Genomic DNA, 20,719 nt, shown 5'->3' on the forward strand with positions numbered 1-20,719 from the left:
TTCCTATATTGTTAATTATAGATATAATATAAATATATTAATATATTGTTCCTATATTCCTAATATTAAATAAATAATATTATTCCTAATAATTTAAAATATTTATTAAAGAATATTTATGGAATATTTAAAATAATATTTATGGTCTATTTAAAAAATATTTATTTAAGAATATTTGTTTATGGAATATTTAAAAATATTTAAGAATATTCATTGAATATTTGTGGAATATTCAAAAATATTTATTTAAGAATATTTGTGAAATATTTAAGAGTATTTATGGAACATTTAAGAATATTTATTTAAAGACATGTATTACTCTCCGAAGGAACGACTCATTATAATCACAAAACGAGATGAAAATCGGGTCCTCGAAAAATATTTATTCGTCCTTGTTGTAATGAGATAAACGAGCCATCAACGAGACCCCCCGAGGGATGGATTTGACCCGGAAGTCCTACCTTGAGGACGACCCGGAAGTCCCGGCTTGATGGTGACCCGGAAGTCCCACCTTGATGTTGACATGGAAGTCCCGCCTTGATGGAGACATGGAAGTCCCACCTTGATGTTGACATGGAAGTCCTGCCTTGATGGTGACATGGAAGTCCCGCCTTGATGTTGACATGGAGGTTCTTCCTTGATGGGAGACTTGGAAGTCCCGTGTTGATGGTGACCCAGAAGTCCCGCCTTGATGGTGACCCGGGAGTCCCATCTTGAGGACGACATGGAAGTCCCGCCTTGATGGTGACAGGAAGTCCCGCCTTGATGTTGACATGGAGGTTCTTCCTTGATGGAGACTTGGAAGTCCCGTGTTGATGGTGACCCGGAAGTCCCGCCTTGAGGACGACCCGGAAGTCCCGCCTTGATGGTGACCTGGAAGTCCCGCCTTGATGGTGACCTGGAAGTCCCGCCTTGAGGACGACCCGGAAGTCCCGCCTTGATGGAGACCTGGAAGTCCCGGCTTGATGGTGACCCGGAAGTCCCGCCTTGAGGACGACCCGGAAGTCCCGCCTTGATGGTGACAGGAAGTCCCGCCTTGATGTTGACATGGAGGTTCTTCCTTGATGGAGACTTGGAAGTCCCGTGTTGATGGTGACCCAGAAGTCCCGCCTTGATGGTGACCCGGGAGTCCCATCTTGAGGACGGCATGGAAGTCCCGCCTTGATGGTGACAGGAAGTCCCGCCTTGATGTTGACATGGAGGTTCTTCCTTGATGGAGACTTGGAAGTCCCGTGTTGATGGTGACCCGGAAGTCCCGCCTTGAGGACGACCCGGAAGTCCCGCCTTGATGGTGACCTGGAAGTCCCGCCTTGATGGTGACCTGGAAGTCCCGCCTTGAGGACGACCCGGAAGTCCCGCCTTGATGGAGACCTGGAAGTCCCGGCTTGATGGTGACCCGGAAGTCCCGCCTTGAGGACGACCCGGAAGTCCCGCCTTGATGGTGACAGGAAGTCCCGCCTTGATGTTGACATGGAGGTTCTTCCTTGATGGAGACTTGGAAGTCCCGTGTTGATGGTGACCCAGAAGTCCCGCCTTGATGGTGACCCGGGAGTCCCATCTTGAGGACGGCATGGAAGTCCCGCCTTGATGGTGACAGGAAGTCCCGCCTTGATGTTGACATGGAGGTTCTTCCTTGATGGAGACTTGGAAGTCCCGTGTTGATGGTGACCCAGAAGTCCCGCCTTGATGTTGACATGGAGGTTCTTCCTTGATGGGAGACTTGGAAGTCCCGTGTTGATGGTGACCCAGAAGTCCCGCCTTGATGGTGACCCGGGAGTCCCATCTTGAGGACGACATGGAAGTCCCGCCTTGATGGTGACAGGAAGTCCCGCCTTGATGTTGACATGGAGGTTCTTCCTTGATGGAGACTTGGAAGTCCCGGCTTGATGGTGACCCGGAAGTCCCACCTTGATGTTGACATGGAAGTCCCGCCTTGATGGAGACATGGAAGTCCCACCTTGATGGTGACATGGAAGTCCTGCCTTGATGGTGACATGGAAGTCCCACCTTGATGGTGACATGGAAGTCCCACCTTGATGGTGACATGGAAGTCCCACCTTGATGTTGACATGGAAGTCCCGCCTTGATGGAGACATGGAAGTCCCACCTTGATGGTGACATGGAAGTCCTGCCTTGATGGTGACATGGAAGTCCCACCTTGATGGTGACATGGAAGTCCCACCTTGATGGTGACATGGAAGTCCCACCTTGATGTTGACATGGAAGTCCCGCCTTGATGGAGACATGGAAGTCCCACCTTGATGGTGACATGGAAGTCCCGCCTTGATGGAGACATGGAAGTCCCACCTTGATGTTGACATGGAGGTTCTTCCTTGATGGAGACTTGGAAGTCCCGTGTTGATGGTGACCCAGAAGTCCCGCCTTGATGGTGACCCGGGAGTCCCATCTTGAGGACGGCATGGAAGTCCCGCCTTGATGGTGACAGGAAGTCCCGCCTTGATGTTGACATGGAGGTTCTTCCTTGATGGAGACTTGGAAGTCCCGTGTTGATGGTGACCCAGAAGTCCCGCCTTGATGGTGACCTGGAAGTCCCACCTTGATGGTGACAGGAAGTCCCACCTTGATGGAGACATGGAAGTCCCGCCTTGATGGTGAGGGGAAGTCCCACGTTGATGGTGACACAGAAGTCCCACGTTAATGGTGACATGGAGGTCCTGCCTTGATGGTGACCCATAAGTCCCGCCTTGATGGTGATGGGAAGTCCCTCCTTGATGGAGACATGGAAGTCCCGCCTTGATGGTGACGGGAAGTCCCGCCTTGAGGATGACCCATAAGTCCCGCCTTGATGGTGACGGGAAGTCCCGCCTTGAGGATGACCCATAAGTCCCGCCTTGATGGTGATGGGAAGTCCCACGTTGATGGTGACACAGAAGTCCCACGTTGATGGTGACATGGAGGTCCTGCCTTGATGGTGACCCATAAGTCCCGCCTTGATGGTGATGGGAAGTCCCACGTTGATGGTGAGGGGAAGTCCCGCCTTGATGGTGACATGGAGGTCCTGCCTTGATGGTGACCCATAAGTCCCGCCTTGATGGTGATGGGAAGTCCCACGTTGATGGTGAGGGGAAGTCCCGCCTTGATGGTGACATGGAGGTCCTGCCTTGATGGTGACCCATAAGTCCTGCATTGATGGTGACATGGAGGTCCTGCCTTGATGGTGACATGGAGGTCCTGCCTTGATGGTGACCCATAAGTCCTGCATTGATGGTGACATGGAGGTCCTGCCTTGATGGTGACCCATAAGTCCCGCCTTGATGGTGATGGGAAGTCCCACGTTGATGGTGAGGGGAAGTCCCGCCTTGATGGTGACATGGAGGTCCTGCCTTGATGGTGACCCATAAGTCCTGCATTGATGGTGACATGGAGGTCCTGCCTTGATGGTGACATGGAGGTCCTGCCTTGATGGTGACCCATAAGTCCTGCATTGATGGTGACATGGAGGTCCTGCCTTGATGGTGACCCATAAGTCCTGCATTGATGGTGACATGGAGGTCCTGCCTTGATGGTGACCCATAAGTCCTGCATTGATGGTGACATGGAGGTCCTGCTTTGATGGTGACCCATAAGTCCCGCCTTGATGGTGAGGGGAAGTCCCGCCTTGAGGATGACCCATAAGTCCCGCCTTGATGGTGACATGGAGGTCCTGCCTTGATGGTGACCCATAAGTCCCACCTTGATGGTGAGGGGAAGTCCCGCCTTGATGGTGACACAGAAGGAAGTCCCGCCTTGATGGTGAGGGGAAGTCCCGCCTTGATGGTGACACAGAAGGAAGTCCCACCTTGATGGAGACATGGAAGTCCCACGTTGATGGTGACCCATAAGTCCTGCATTGATGGTGACGTGAAGTCCCGCCTTGATGGTGAGGGGAAGTCCCACGTTGATGGTGACCCAGAAGTCCCGCCTTGATGGTGACACAGAAGGAAGTCCCGCCTTGATGGTGAGGGGAAGTCCCGCCTTGATGGTGACACAGAAGGAAGTCCCACCTTGATGGAGACATGGAAGTCCCACGTTGATGGTGACCCATAAGTCCTGCATTGATGGTGACGTGAAGTCCCGCCTTGATGGTGAGGGGAAGTCCCACGTTGATGGTGACCCAGAAGTCCCGCCTTGATGGTGACACAGAAGGAAGTCCCGCCTTGATGGTGAGGGGAAGTCCCGCCTTGATGGTGACACAGAAGGAAGTCCCACCTTGATGGAGACATGGAAGTCCCACGTTGATGGTGACCCATAAGTCCTGCATTGATGGTGACGTGAAGTCCCGCCTTGATGGTGAGGGGAAGTCCCACGTTGATGGTGACCCAGAAGTCCCGCCTTGATGGTGACACAGAAGGAAGTCCCGCCTTGATGGTGAGGGGAAGTCCCGCCTTGATGGTGACACAGAAGGAAGTCCCACCTTGATGGAGACATGGAAGTCCCACGTTGATGGTGACCCATAAGTCCTGCATTGATGGTGACGTGAAGTCCCGCCTTGATGGTGAGGGGAAGTCCCACGTTGATGGTGACCCAGAAGTCCCGCCTTGATGGTGACATGGAGGCCCTGCCTTGATGGTGACCCATACGTCCTGCATTGATGGTGACATGGAGGTCCTGCCTTGATGGTGACCCATACGTCCTGCATTGATGGTGACCCAGAAGTCCCGCCTTGATGGTGACATGGAGGTCCTGCCGTGAGGTCAACCCGGAGGTCCCTCCGGCGGGGCCCCGTGTTCACTTGGCCATGTCGATGAGGCTCTGGAGGGAGGTGGGGACCCAGGTCTTCTCCCCCTGGACGAAGACGACCCCGCGGTCGATGTAGATGACGATGCGGCCGAAGGTGTAGAGCTGCTTCCCCTCGTGGCGCTTCCCGATGACGGGCATGAAGACGATGTTGTGCTCCTCGGCCTTGGCCTGGATCAGGTCCTTGAAGTTCATGGGCACCGACCCCCCGGCCCCCGACCCCGAGGCCATGCCGATCCCCCGCTGGGCCACCGTCTCGGCCTCTCGCCGCTCCTGCATGGCCTCGTACTGGAAGTCCTTGCAACGCTCCGTGTGCGTCAGGTAGGCGATGTTCTCGCGGGCGCCCGGCTGCAGGTACCCCCCTGAAGAAGACGACCAAGAGTTATTATTATTATTATTATTATAAAATATAAAATAGTGATATAATATAGAATAACAACAAATAATAAAATAATAATATACTACAATAATATATATATATTATAATATATATTTATTATAATGATATATCTATCTATATATATAAAAGAGTAATGGCATCACGGCAGCGGACAAAACAACAAAAGTAAACACCCCACAAGCTCGGAAATTGACAGCACAACCCATCATCCACGCCTCTAGGTTGATACAACAAATACAATAATATATAATAAAATAATATATATATATTATAATATATATTTATTATAATGATATATCTATCTATATATATAAAAGAGTAATGGCATCACGGCAGCGGACAAAACAACAAAAGTAAACACCCCACAAGCTCGGAAATTGACAGCACAACCCATCATCCACGCCTCTAGGTTGATACAACAAATACAATAATATATAATAAAATAATATATATATATTATAATATATATTTATTATAATGATATATCTATCTATATATATAAAAGAGTAATGGCGTCACGGCAGCGGACAAAACAACAAAAGTAAACACCCCACAAGCTCGAAAATTGACAGCACAACCCATCATCCACGCCTCTAGGTTGATACAACAAATACAATAATATATAATAAAATAATATATATATATTATAATATATATTTATTATAATGATATATCTATCTATATATATAAAAGAGTAATGGCATCACGGCAGCGGACAAAACAACAAAAGTAAACACCCCACAAGCTCGAAAATTGACATCGCAACCCCTCATCCATGCCTCATAGTGATATAATATAGAATAACAATAAATAATAAAATAATAATATACTACAATAATATATATATATTATAATATATATTTATTATAATGATATATCTATCTATATATATAAAAGAGTAATGGCGTCACGGCAGCGGACAAAACAACAAAAGTAAACACCCCACAAGCTCGGAAATTGACAGCACAACCCATCATCCACGCCTCTAGGTTGATACAACAAATACAATAATATATAATAAAATAATATATATATATTATAATATATATTTATTATAATGATATATCTATCTATATATATAAAAGAGTAATGGCGTCACGGCAGCGGACAAAACAACAAAAGTAAACACCCCACAAGCTCGAAAATTGACAGCACAACCCATCATCCACGCCTCTAGGTTGATACAACAAATACAATAATATATAATAAAATAATATATATATATTATAATATATATTTATTATAATGATATATCTATCTATATATATAAAAGAGTGATGGCGTCACGGCAGCGGACAAAACAACAAAAGTAAACACCCCACAACCTCGAAAATTGACATCACAACCCCTCATCCATGCCTCTAGGTTGATACAACAAATACAATAATATATAATAAAATAATATATATATATTATAATATATATTTATTATAATGATATATCTATATATATAAAAGAGTAATGGCGTCACGGCAGCGGACAAAACAACAAAAGTAAACACCCCACAAGCTCGAAAATTGACATCACAACCCCTCATCCATGCCTCATAGTGATATAATATAGAATAACAATAAATAATAAAATAATAATATACTACAATAATATATATATATTATAATATATATTTATTATAATGATATATCTATATATATAAAAGAGTAATGGCATCACGGCAGCGGACAAAACAACAAAAGTAAACACCCCACAAGCTCGAAAATTGACATCACAACCCCTCATCCATGCCTCATAGTGATATAATATAGAATAACAATAAATAATAAAATAATAATATACTACAATAATATATATATATTATAATATATATTTATTATAATGATATATCTATCTATATATATAAAAGAGTGATGGCATCACGGCAGCGGACAAAACAACAAAAGTAAACACCCCACAAGCTCGAAAATTGACATCACAACCCCTCATCCATGCCTCATAGTGATATAATATAGAATAACAATAAATAATAAAATAATAATATACTACAATAATATATAATAAAATAATATATATATATTATAATATATATTTATTATAATGATATATATGATATAAAATAATAATATAGAGTCAAGAAGGGGGGACATATAATTATATATATATTTTTTATTATATACTATATTGTTATTTATTATTTTATTACTACAATATAATATAAAATATAATAAAAATACATACTTCTATTATATATTGATTCTATTTATATTATATATTGTATAATTTTATTATATACTATATTGTTATTTATTATTTTATTACTACAATATAATATAAAATATAATAAAAATACATACTTCTATTATATATTGATTATATTTATATTATATATTGTATATTCATTTTACATATATATATATATAATTTTATTATATACTATATTGTTATTTATTATTTTATTACTACAATATAATATAAAATATAATAAAAATACATACTTCCATTATATATTGTATATTCATTTTACATATATATATATAATTTTATTATATACTATATTGTTATTTATTATTTTATTACTACAATATAATATAAAATATAATAAAAATACATACTTCCATTATATATTGTATATTCATTTTACATATATATATATAATTTTATTATATACTATATTGTTATTTATTATTTTATTACTACAATATAATATAAAATATAATAAAAATACATACTTCTATTATATATTGATTCTATTTATATTATATATTGTATAATTTTATTATATACTATATTGTTATTTATTATCTTATTACTACAATATAATATAAAATATAATAAAAATACATACTTATATATTGATTATATATATATTATATTCATTATATATATATATAAAAGAGTGATGGCATCAGGGCAGCGGACAAAACAACAAAATTAAACACCCCACAAGCTCGAAAATTGACAGCACAACCCATCATCCACGCCTCTAGGTTGATACAACAAAAAGAAAAGAAAAATAAAGTCCTAATTACAATTGCTGCCAGTTTGAAGGCTAAGCTCCGCCCACTTGGTCTCCTAGCAACCTACTCAGCCCAGGGGACAGGCAGACTTAGGCTTATTATTGTCCTATACCACTATACCGTAATATTATTAGTAATATTACATTTAATATATAATTAATATTTTTAGTCCGTATAATTATTAGTATTATATTGTATTACAGTATAATATTAGTATCGATATTATATGTATACACAATATATTCAATTATTACCATAGCACAGTATTAGTAAATGAAGGAACAATACAATATTTAAAAATAAAAGCAATTTTAACCCACCTAAACCTATCGAGATTTCAGTGGGAAGTCTGGGCCAATGAGATAGTCAAGTTAAGTAGGACCAATGGAACTTACCGACGCTGGAGGAGACGGCCCGGTTCATGATGTCGAGGGCCTCGTTGAACTTCTCCTTGACGGACGGGTGGGCCAGCACCTGGTCCGAGAACATGGACTTCCACCCCAGGTACCACTTCGTGATCTCCTCGTAGTTCGGGTTGTTGCTCAACCACGAGCACAGCACCTGCGCGGAAGGGGGGGGCGGGTCACGAGGGCGTTAACGAGAGGGACGTTAATTAACCCAACACCACTGAACCCAACTCAACTCATCAGAACCCAAAGGAATACAACTCAACTCAATAGAACTCAACAGAACCCAAGACAACTCAACTGAACCCAACTCAACGGAATCCAACTGAACCCAACTCAATTCAATGGAACACAACTCAACTGAACCCAAGACAACTCAACTGAACCCAACTCAACGGAATCCAACTGAACCCAACTCAATTCAATGGAACACAACTCAACTGAACCCAACCTGACTCAACGGAACCCAACTCAACTCTTCAGAACACAAATGAATACAACACAACTCAGCAGAACTCAACTCAACAGAACCCAAGACAACTCAACTGAACCCAACTCAATGGAATCCAACTGAATACAACTCAATTCAATGGAACACAACTCAACTGAACCCAAGACAACTCAACTGAACCCAAGACAACTCAACTGAACCCAACTCAACGGAATCCAAATGAATCCAACTCAACTAATCAGAACACAAATGAATACAACTCAACTCAGCAGAACTCAACTCAACGGAACTCAAGACAACTCAACTGAACCCAACTCAATGGAATCCAACTCAACAGAACCCAACTCAATGGAATCCAACTCAACAGAACCCAAGACAACTCAACGGAATCCAAATGAATACAACTAAGTTCAATGGAACACAACTCAGCGGAACCCAAGACAACTCAACTGAACCCAACTCAATGGAATCCAACTGAATACAACTCAATTCAATGGAACACAACTCAACTGAACCCAACCTGACTCAACGGAACCCAACTCAACTCAATGGAACCCAAAGGAATACAACTCAAACCTTGGACAACTCAATGGAATCCAACTCAACTCATCAGAACACAAATGAATACAACACAACTCAGCAGAACTCAACTCAACGGAACTCAAGACAACTCAACTGAACCCAACTCAACGGAATCCAACTCAACAGAACCCAAGACAACTCAATGGAATCCAAATGAATACAACACAACTCAGCAGAACTCAACTCAACGGAACTCAAGACAACTCAACGGAATCCAAATGAATACAACTAAGTTCAATGGAACACAACTCAGCGGAACCCAAGACAACTCAACTGAACCCAACTCAATGGAATCCAACTGAATACAACTCAATTCAATGGAACACAACTCAACTGAACCCAACCTGACTCAACGGAACCCAACTCAACTCAATGGAACCCAAAGGAATACAACTCAAACCTTGGACAACTCAATGGAATCCAACTCAACTCATCAGAACACAAATGAATACAACACAACTCAGCAGAACTCAACTCAACGGAACTCAAGACAACTCAACTGAACCCAACTCAACGGAATCCAACTCAACAGAACCCAAGACAACTCAATGGAATCCAAATGAATACAACACAACTCAGCAGAACTCAACTCAACGGAACTCAAGACAACTCAACTGAACCCAACTCAATGGAATCCAACTCAACAGAACCCAAGACAACTCAACGGAATCCAAATGAATACAACTCAACTCAGCAGAACTCAACTCAACGGAACTCAAGACAACTCAACTGAACCCAACTCAATGGAATCCAACTCAACAGAACCCAAGACAACTCAACGGAATCCAAATGAATACAACTCAACTCAGCAGAACTCAACTCAACGGAACTCAAGACAACTCAACTGAACCCAACTCAACGGAATCCAACTCAACAGAACCCAAGACAACTCAACGGAATCCAAATGAATACAACTAAGTTCAATGGAACACAACTCAACGGAACCCAAGACAACTCAACGGAACCCAACTCAATGGAATCCAACTCAACAGAACCCAAGACAACTCAACGGAATCCAAATGAATACAACTCAACTCAGCAGAACTCAACTCAACGGAACTCAAGACAACTCAACGGAATCCAAATGAATACAACTAAGTTCAATGGAACACAACTCAACTGAACCCAACTCAATGGAATCCAACTGAATACAACTCAATTCAATGGAACACAACTCAACTGAACCCAACCTGACTCAACGGAACCCAACTCAACTCAATGGAACCCAAAGGAATACAACTCAAACCTTGGACAACTCAACGGAATCCAACTCAACTCCTCAGAACCCAAAGGAATACAACTCAACTCAATAGAACTCAACAGAACCCAAGACAACTCAACTGAACTCAACTCAATGGAATCCAACTGAACAGACCGAACACAACTCAATGGAATCCAAATGAGTACAACTCAGTTCAATGGAACACAATTCAGTGGAACCCAAGACAACTCAACTGAACACAAGACAACTCAACAGAACCCAACTCAACTCAACAGAACCCAACTCAATTCAACAGAACCCAAATGAATCCAACTCAAACCTTGGACAACTCAACTCAATGGAACCCAACTCATCAGAACCCAAATGAATCCAACTAAACTCAACAGAACTCAAGACAACTCAACGGAATCCAACTCAACAGAACCCAACACAATTCAACTGAATCCAAATGAATACAACTTAATTCAATGGAACACAACTCAACAGAAGCCAAGACAACTCAATGGAACCCAAATGAATACTACTCAAACCTTGGACAAGTCAACGGAACCCAACTCAACTCATCAGAAACCAAATAAATACAACTCAACTCAATGGAAACCAACTCAATGGAACCCATGACAACTCAACGGAACCCAACTTGACTCAACTGAACTCAACTCAACCCAAATGAATACAACTCAACTCAATGGAACCCAACTCAACTCAACGAAACCCAAGAGAACTCAACTGAAGCCAACTCAACAGAACCCAACCTGACTCAACAGAACCCAACTCAATTCAACAGAACCCAAATGAATCCAACTCAAACCTTGGACAGCTGAACTGAACCCAACTCAACGGAATCCAACTCAACAAAACTCAACACAATTAAACTGAACCCAAATGAATACAACTCAATTCAATGGAACCCAACTCAACAGAACCCAAGACAACACAACGGAACCCAAATGAATACTACTCAAACCTTGGACAACTCAATGGAACCCAATCTGACTCAACCGAAACCAATTCAATTAATCAGAACCCAAATGAATACAACTCAACTCAACGAAACCCAAGACAACTCACCTGAACCCAACTCAACTCATCAGAACCCAAATGAAAACAATTCAATGGAAGCCAACTCAACGGAACCCAAGACAATTCAACTGAACACAACTCAACTCAACGGAACCCAAATGGATACAACTCAAACCTTGGACAACTCAACGGAATCCAACCCAACTCAATGGAACCCAAGACAACTCAACTGAGCCCAACTCAACGGAATCCAACTCAACAGAACCCAACACAATTCAACTGAATCCAAATGAATACAACTCAATTCAATGGAACACAACTCAATGGAACCCGAGACAACTCAACTGAACCCAACTCAACGGAACCCAAATGAATACAACTCAATTCAACAGAACCCAAGACAGCTCAACGGAACCCAACCTGACTCAAAGGAACCCAAATGAATACAACTCAAACCTTGGACAACTCAACGGAATCCAACTCAACTAATCAGAACACAAATGAATACAACTCAACTCAGCAGAACTCAACTCAATGGAACTCAAGACAACTCAACTGAACCCAACTCAATGGAATCCAACTCAACAGAACCCAAGACAACTCAACGGAATCCAAATGAATACAACTAAGTTCAATGGAACACAACTCAACGGAACCCAAGACAACTCAACTGAACACAACTCAACTCAACGGAACCCAAATGGATACAACTCAAACCTTGGACAACTCAACGGAATCCAACTCAAGTCAATGGAATCCAACTCAACGGAACCCAAGACAACTCAACTCAACCCAACTCAATGGAATCCAACTCAACAGAACCCAAGACAACTCAACTGAACCCAACTCAATGGAATCCAACTCAACAGAACCCAAGACAACTCAACAGAATCCAACTGAATACAACTAAGTTCAATGGAACATAACTCAACGGAACCCAAGACAACTCAACTGAACCCAACTCAACGGAATCCAAATGAAAACAACTAAGTTCAATGGAACACAACTCAATGGAACCCAAGACAACTCAACGGAATCCAAATGAATACAACTCAATTCAATGGAACACAACTCAACTGAACCCAACCTGACTCAACTGAACACAACTCAACGGAACCCAAATTAACACAACTCAAACCTTGGACAACTCAACTGAAGTCAACGGAACCCAACTCAACTCAACGGAACCCAAGTCAACTCATTGGAATTTCAAGGAGGAATTCCTCGTAATACACATTCGGCGACCCCGAAGGGACCCGGTTCCAAGGGGGAGGGAGAACTCCTCGTACCTGCAGCCACTTGGGGAAGAAGTACTTCTCGAGGAGTCCGACCAGGCTGGAGACGGAGATCATGCCCTCCCAGTCCATGACCCAGAAGAAGGCGTCCATGTGCTGCTGGTGCGGGTTGATCACCAGCTCGTTCAGGCACATCCCTGCCGAGCGGGAAGGAGAATAATAATAATAAATAATAACAATAATAATATAGTCCATTTGGGGCCCCCACGCATGCCCCCAGAGCCCTCCCACCGAATCTACGCTACATTATAATCATAATAACACTAAATAAATACAAAGCTAAATACAATGATAATATTATATAGTATAATATATAATGATAATTCTATATATTTATATAATAACATAATGTAATTATCCCACGTAATGTGACCACGCTACACATTTGGCACCTCACTCCTGCTTATATGATTACATTATATTATAATTATATCATTATATTACTATGTTATGCTTAATACATATTATAATATAATATTCCTATATTGCTATATAAAATAAATATTACTATTACTATATTATGTTTAATAACTATTGTAATATATTATAATATTACTATATTATATTATTGTGACCACGAAGGGACCCCATTCCACCTGGGATGATACTCGGGTCAATCTCGGTGCCCCCCCCCGGTGAACGGCCCCCACGCACGGGCCAACCCCGCCCCCCCACCAGTGAACGGCCCCCATGCATGGGTCAATCTTGGCCCCCCCACCAGTGAACGGCCATCACACACGGGACAATCTCGCCCCCCCCCCTGGTGAATGGCCACCACGCATGGGTCAATCTCGGCCCCCCCACCAGTGAACGGCCACCACACACGGGTCAATCTTGGCCCCCCCACCAGTGAACGGCCACCACGCACGGGTCAATCTTGGCCCCCCCACCAGTGAATGGCCACCACACATGGGTCAATCTTGCCCCCCCCCGGTGAACAGCCACCACACACAGGTCAATCTCGCCCCCCCGGTGAACGGCCACCACACACGGGTCAATCTCGCCCCCCCGGTGAACGGCCACCACGCACAGGTCAATCTTGCCCCCCCCCACCAGTGAACGGCCACCACACACGGGTCAACCTCGCCCTCCCTCCCAGTGAGCGGCCCCACGCATGGGTCAATCACGGACCCACCCAGTGAACGGACCCCATGCATGGGTCAACCTCGGGGGTCCCCGGTGAACAGCCCCCCCCACGGGTCAATCATGCCCCCCGTTGAACGGCCCCATGCATGGGTCAATCTTGGCTCCCCCTCCCGGTGAACGCCCCCCACACACGGGCCAACCTTGCCCCCCCCCAACGCATGGACGTACCGAGCTTGGGGAGGATGTTCTTGAGCATGAAGGCCTCCCAGGAGCCGGGGGTGAAGACGTCCTTCCAGGGCTGGAGGATGAGCTTGGCGGAGGCGTCGCTGGGATGCCACTTCTGGAGGGCGCTGGCCAGCTTGCTGCGGATGGGCGCGTAGAGCGGCTCCAGGCGGGAGCGCATCAGCGGCAGCCACGGGTGCACCCACGCGTGGATCGGGACCGTGTCCGTCAGCGGGTTCCAGCCCTCCACCTGCGGAGGAGCAACGCAAGGAAGTTCTCCGTGAGGAATCGCGAGGGCCAGATTCTAAATTACATACTGTTATAATGTATGGCACGAATTAAAGACGCAGGGCCAGTCATCACACAGGCTCTTGAAGAGGCCAAGGCAGCTTACAAACACCAAGCGGACAAACACAGGAGACCAGGTTGGGACCACAAACCAGGACAACAGGTCTACCTCTCCACCAAATACCTAAAGCAGGGGTCCCCAAACTAAGGCCCGGGGGCCGGATGCGGCCCTCCAAGGTCATTTACCTGGCCCCCGCCCTCAGTTTTATAATATATTTTTATATCAGTTTTAATCTATATATATAAAAGAGTGATGGCATCGCGGCGACGCACAAAACAACAAAACTACAGGCCCCCCAACCTCGAAATTGGACGACACAACCCCTCATCCACACCTCTAGGTTGATATATTTTTATATCAGTTTTAATCTATATATATAAAAGAGTGATGGCATCACGGCGACGCACAAAACAACAAAACTACAGGCCCCCCAACCTCGAAATTGGACGACACAACCCCTCATCCACGCCTCTAGGTTGATATATTTTTATATCAGTTTTAATCTATATATATAAAAGAGTGATGGCATCACGGCGACGCACAAAACAACAAAACTACAGGCCCCCCAACCTCGAAATTGGACGACACAACCCCTCATCCACGCCTCTAGGTTGATATATTTTTATATCAGTTTTAATCTATATATATAAAAGAGTGATGGCATCGCGGCGACGCACAAAACAACAAAACTACAGGCCCCCCAACCTCGAAATTGGACGACACAACCCCTCATCCACGCCTCTAGGTTGATATATTTTTATATCAGTTTTAATCTATATATATAAAAGAGTGATGGCATCGTGGCGACGCACAAAACAACAAAACTACAGGCCCCCCAACCTCGAAATTGGACGACACAACCCCTCATCCACGCCTCTAGGTTGATATATTTTTATATCAGTTTTAATCTATATATATAAAAGAGTGATGGCATCGCGGCGACGCACAAAACAACAAAACTACAGGCCCCCCAACCTCGAAATTTGACAACACAACCCATCATCCACGCCTCTAGGTTGATACAACAAAAAGAAAAGAAAAATAAAGTCCTAATTAGAGAGAGAGGAATAATTGCTTTTATCCAATGGCTGCCAGTTAGAAGGCTAAGCTCCTCCCACTTGGTCTCCTAGCAACCCAATAAAAAATAATAAAAAACACTAAAAATTAATACAATAAAATACTATAATAACAGAAAATAACTAAAAATAATACACCTGTGCCCATTTCTATATATTCTGGTCATAGACCGTAATAAATTGCTGATGCTGATACTGATACAAGAAAATAATAAAATATAATAAATAAAAATATAACTTACAATAAAATTAATAAAAAATTGCAAATAACGTCAAATAAAAATTACACAACAATTTTTAACCAGTACCACCACCACTTTGCCACAGCAACGCGTGGCCAGGCACAGCTAGTAATATAATATATTGTATATACATATAATATTGATAATAATCTTATGTTATACAATATAATACTAATAGTAATGCCATATAATAATATTAATTATATGTTATATATTACATATTATATAATAGTATAGTGGTATAGTTCAATATAGTAATGTATAATGCTAATATTGTGTTATGCTAATAATATAATATATTGTATGTACATATAATATTGATAATAATCTTATGTTATACAATATAATACTAACAGTAATATCATATAATAATATTAATTATATGTTATATATTACATATTATATAATAGTATAGTGGTATAGTTCAATATCTATATATATAAAAGAGTTATGGCATCACGGCGACCCACAAAACAACAAAACTACAGGCCCCCCAACCTCGAAATTTGACAACACAACCCATCATCCACGCCTCTAGGTTGATACAACAAAAAGAAAAGAAAAATAAAGTCCTAATTAGAGGGAGAGGAATAATTGCTTTTATCCAATTGCTAAGCTCCGCCCACTTGGTCTCCTAGCAACCCACTCAGCCCAGTGCTAATAAAAGAATAAAAAATAAAATAAATAGAAATAATACAATAAAAATAATTAAAAACACTAAAAAAAATTAATACAATAAAATACTATAATAACAGAAAATAACTAAAAATAATACAACAAAATAATAAAATATAATAAATAAAAAAGATAAGTTACAATAAAATTAATTTGACAACACAACCCATCATCCACGCCTCTAGGTTGATACAACAAAAAGAAAAGAAAAATAAAGTCCTAATTAGAGGGAGAGGAATAATTGCTTTTATCCAATTGCTAAGCTCCGCCCACTTGGTCTCCTAGCAACCCACTCAGCCCAGTGCTAATAAAAGAATAAAAAATAAAATAAATAGAAATAATACAATAAAAATAATTAAAAACACTAAAAAAAATTAATACAATAAAATACTATAATAACAGAAAATAACTAAAAATAATACAACAAAATAATAAAATATAATAAATAAAAAAGATAAGTGACAATAAAATTAATTTAAAAAATTGCAAATAACGTCAAATAAAAATTACACAACAATTTTTAACCAATACCACCACCACTTTGCCACAGCAATGCGTGGCCGGGCACAGCTAGTAATTATATATAATAAATACAATAATATATAATATTTGCATAATATTATAAATACAATAATATATAACATCTATATATATAAAAGAGTGACGGCATCACGGCGACCCACAAAACAACAAAACTACAGGCCCCCCAACCTCGAAATTTGACAACACAAGCCATCATCCATGCCTCTAGGTTGATACAACAAAAAGAAAAGAAAAATAAAGTCCTAATTAGAGGGAGAGGAATAATTGCTTTTATCCAATTGCTAAGCTCCGCCCACTTGGTCTCCTAGCAACCCACTCAGCGCAGTGTTAATAAAAGAATAAAAAATAAAATAAATAGAAATAATATAATAAAAATAATTAAAAACACTAAAAAATTAATACAATAAAATACTATAATAACAGAAAATAACTAAAAATAATGCAACAAAATAATAAAATATAATAAATAAAAAAGATAAGTTACAATAAAATTAATTTAAAAAATACAAATAACGTCAAATAAAAAATTCCACAACAACTTTTATATAAAATACTATAATAAATATAGTATTGTATGGTGCTGACCTCCTTCTGTAGCTTGGGGAAGACGAGCTGGTCGAGGATGTTGTCCATGATCCAGACGGGGACGATGGGCTCCCAGCAGTCGAGGAAGTCCACCATCGGGACGCAGTCTCGCGCCTGCCACTGGGACACCGTCTCCCGCACGATCGGCATCCACGTCTCCCACATCAGCCTCCAGGCGGGGAAATAACACACCAGCATTATTATTGAATTACTGTTATATTATCATACATTTTTATAATCTATATATCTATATATATAAAAGAGTGATGGCATCACGGCGACGCACAAAACAACAAAACGACACATCCCAGAAACACTAAACTTGGCAGCACAACCCCTCGTCCATGCCTCTACGTTCATACAACAAAAAGGAAAGAAAAAATAAAGTCCTAATATATATGTCATTATAATTATCTGTTATTATCTATATATATAAAAGGGTAGAGGTGTTTCGGCCGAGGACAAAACAACAAAACGACACATCCCAGAAACACTAAACTTGGCAGCACAACCCCTCGTCCATGCCTCTACGTTCATACAACAAAAAGGAAAGAAAAAATAAAGTCCTAATATATATGTCATTATAATTATCTGTTATTATCTATATATATAAAAGGGTAGAGGTGTTTCGGCCGAGGACAAAACAGCAAAACTACACATCCCAGAAACACAAAACTTGGCAGCACAACCCCTCGTCCATGCCTCTACGTTCATACAACAAAAAGGAAAGAAAAAATAAAGTCCTAATATATATGTCATTATAATTATCTGTTATTATCTATATATATAAAAGGGTAGAGGTGTTTCGGCCGAGGACAAAACAACAAAACTACACATCCCAGAAACACTAAACTTGGCAGCACAACCCCTCGTCCATGCCTCTACGTTCATACAACAAAAAGGAAAGAAAAAATAAAGTCCTAATATATATGTCATTATAATTATCTGTTATTATCTATATATATAAAAGGGTAGAGGTGTTTCGGCCGAGGACAAAACAGCAAAACTACACATCCCAGAAACACTAAACTTGGCAGCACAACCCCTCGTCCATGCCTCTACGTTCATACAACAAAAAGGAAAGAAAAAATAAAGTCCTAATATATATGTCATTATAATTATCTGTTATTATCTATATATATAAAAGGGTAGAGGTGTTTCGGCCGAGGACAAAACAACAAAACTACACATCCCAGAAACACTAAACTTGGCAGCACAACCCCTCGTCCATGCCTCTACGTTCATACAACAAAAAGGAAAGAAAAAATAAAGTCCTAATATATATGTCATTATAATTATCTGTTATTATCTATATATATAAAAGGGTAGAGGTGTTTCGGCCGAGGACAAAACAACAAAACTACACATCCCAGAAACACTAAACTTGGCAGCACAACCCCTCGTCCATGCCTCTACGTTCATACAACAAAAAGGAAAGAAAAAATAAAGTCCTAATATATATGTCATTATAATTATCTGTTATTATCTATATATATAAAAGGGTAGAGGTGTTTCGGCCGAGGACAAAACAACAAAACTACACATCCCAGAAACACAAAACTTGGCAGCACAACCCCTCGTCCATGCCTCTACGTTCATACAACAAAAAGGAAAGAAAAAATAAAGTCCTAATATATATGTCATTATAATTATCTGTTATTATCTATATATATAAAAGGGTAGAGGTGTTTCGGCCGAGGACAAAACAACAAAACTACACATCCCAGAAACACTAAACTTGGCAGCACAACCCCTCGTCCATGCCTCTACGTTCATACAACAAAAAGGAAAGAAAAAATAAAGTCCTAATATATATGTCATTATAATTATCTGTTATTATCTATATATATAAAAGGGTAGAGGTGTTTCGGCCGAGGACAAAACAACAAAACTACACATCCCAGAAACACTAAACTTGGCAGCACAACCCCTCGTCCATGCCTCTACGTTCATACAACAAAAAGGAAAGAAAAAATAAAGTCCTAATATATATGTCATTATAATTATCTGTTATTATCTATATATATAAAAGGGTAGAGGTGTTTCGGCCGAGGACAAAACAGCAAAACTACACATCCCAGAAACACTAAACTTGGCAGCACAACCCCTCGTCCATGCCTCTACGTTCATACAACAAAAAGGAAAGAAAAAATAAAGTCCTAATATATATGTCATTATAATTATCTGTTATTATCTATATATATAAAAGGGTAGAGGTGTTTCGGCCGAGGACAAAACAGCAAAACTACACATCCCAGAAACACTAAACTTGGCAGCACAACCCCTCGTCCATGCCTCTACGTTCATACAACAAAAAGGAAAGAAAAAATAAAGTCCTAATATATATGTCATTATAATTATCTGTTATTATCTATATATATAAAAGGGTAGAGGTGTTTCGGCCGAGGACAAAACAGCAAAACTACACATCCCAGAAACACTAAACTTGGCAGCACAACCCCTCGTCCATGCCTCTACGTTCATACAACAAAAAGGAAAGAAAAAATAAAGTCCTAATATATATGTCATTATAATTATCTGTTATTATCTATATATATAAAAGGGTAGAGGTGTTTCGGCCGAGGACAAAACAACAAAACTACACATCCCAGAAACACTAAACTTGGCAGCACAACCCCTCGTCCATGCCTCTACGTTCATACAACAAAAAGAAAAGAAAAATAAAGTCCTAATTAGAGGGAGAGGAAGAATAGTTTTTATCCAATTGCTGCCAGTTACAAGGCTAAGCTCCGCCCACTTGGTCTCCTAGCAACCTACTCGGCCCAACAGATGGCCACCCAGCCTCTCAATAATAAAAATAATAATAATAATAATAATAAAAAAATACAATC

At 40.9% G+C, this 20,719-nt stretch overlaps 2 protein-coding genes across 6 annotated transcripts in view; both read right to left on the bottom strand.

Annotated features, from left to right (window-relative positions):
- Nucleotides 1-363: 363 nt before the first annotated feature.
- Nucleotides 364-4,676, bottom strand: LOC134295171 (uncharacterized). Of its 5 annotated transcripts, XM_062967056.1 has the most exons (4): nucleotides 3,097-4,676; nucleotides 2,901-3,023; nucleotides 2,308-2,826; nucleotides 364-1,832 (listed from the first exon to the last, which is right to left on the bottom strand). In XM_062967056.1, the coding sequence occupies exons 1-4, from the start codon at nucleotides 4,674-4,676 to the stop codon at nucleotides 458-460; spliced, it is 3,597 nt and encodes a 1,198-aa protein (XP_062823126.1). In that variant the 3' UTR covers nucleotides 364-457. The 5 variants fall into 5 exon arrangements, with proteins under 5 accessions (XP_062823126.1, XP_062823124.1, XP_062823123.1 ...); XM_062967054.1 differs by having other exon boundaries at nucleotides 2,308-3,246; nucleotides 3,320-4,676; XM_062967053.1 differs by having other exon boundaries at nucleotides 2,308-3,023.
- A 52-nt stretch (nucleotides 4,677-4,728) lies between these two features.
- The window catches only part of tfip11 (tuftelin interacting protein 11), a 40,090-nt gene continuing 24,099 nt past the window's right edge, over nucleotides 4,729-20,719 (bottom strand). The window contains exons 4-8 of the mRNA XM_062967057.1: nucleotides 17,868-18,036; nucleotides 14,404-14,647; nucleotides 13,084-13,226; nucleotides 8,505-8,670; nucleotides 4,729-5,099 (exon numbers count right to left, since the gene is read on the bottom strand). Coding sequence (XP_062823127.1) covers nucleotides 4,729-5,099; nucleotides 8,505-8,670; nucleotides 13,084-13,226; nucleotides 14,404-14,647; nucleotides 17,868-18,036 — 1,093 coding nt within the window. The remainder of the gene's footprint in view (nucleotides 5,100-8,504; nucleotides 8,671-13,083; nucleotides 13,227-14,403; nucleotides 14,648-17,867; nucleotides 18,037-20,719) is intronic.

The sequence above is a fragment of the Anolis carolinensis genome, unplaced genomic scaffold (genome assembly GCF_035594765.1).
Source record: "Anolis carolinensis isolate JA03-04 unplaced genomic scaffold, rAnoCar3.1.pri scaffold_91, whole genome shotgun sequence".
Lineage (NCBI taxonomy): Eukaryota > Metazoa > Chordata > Lepidosauria > Squamata > Dactyloidae > Anolis > Anolis carolinensis.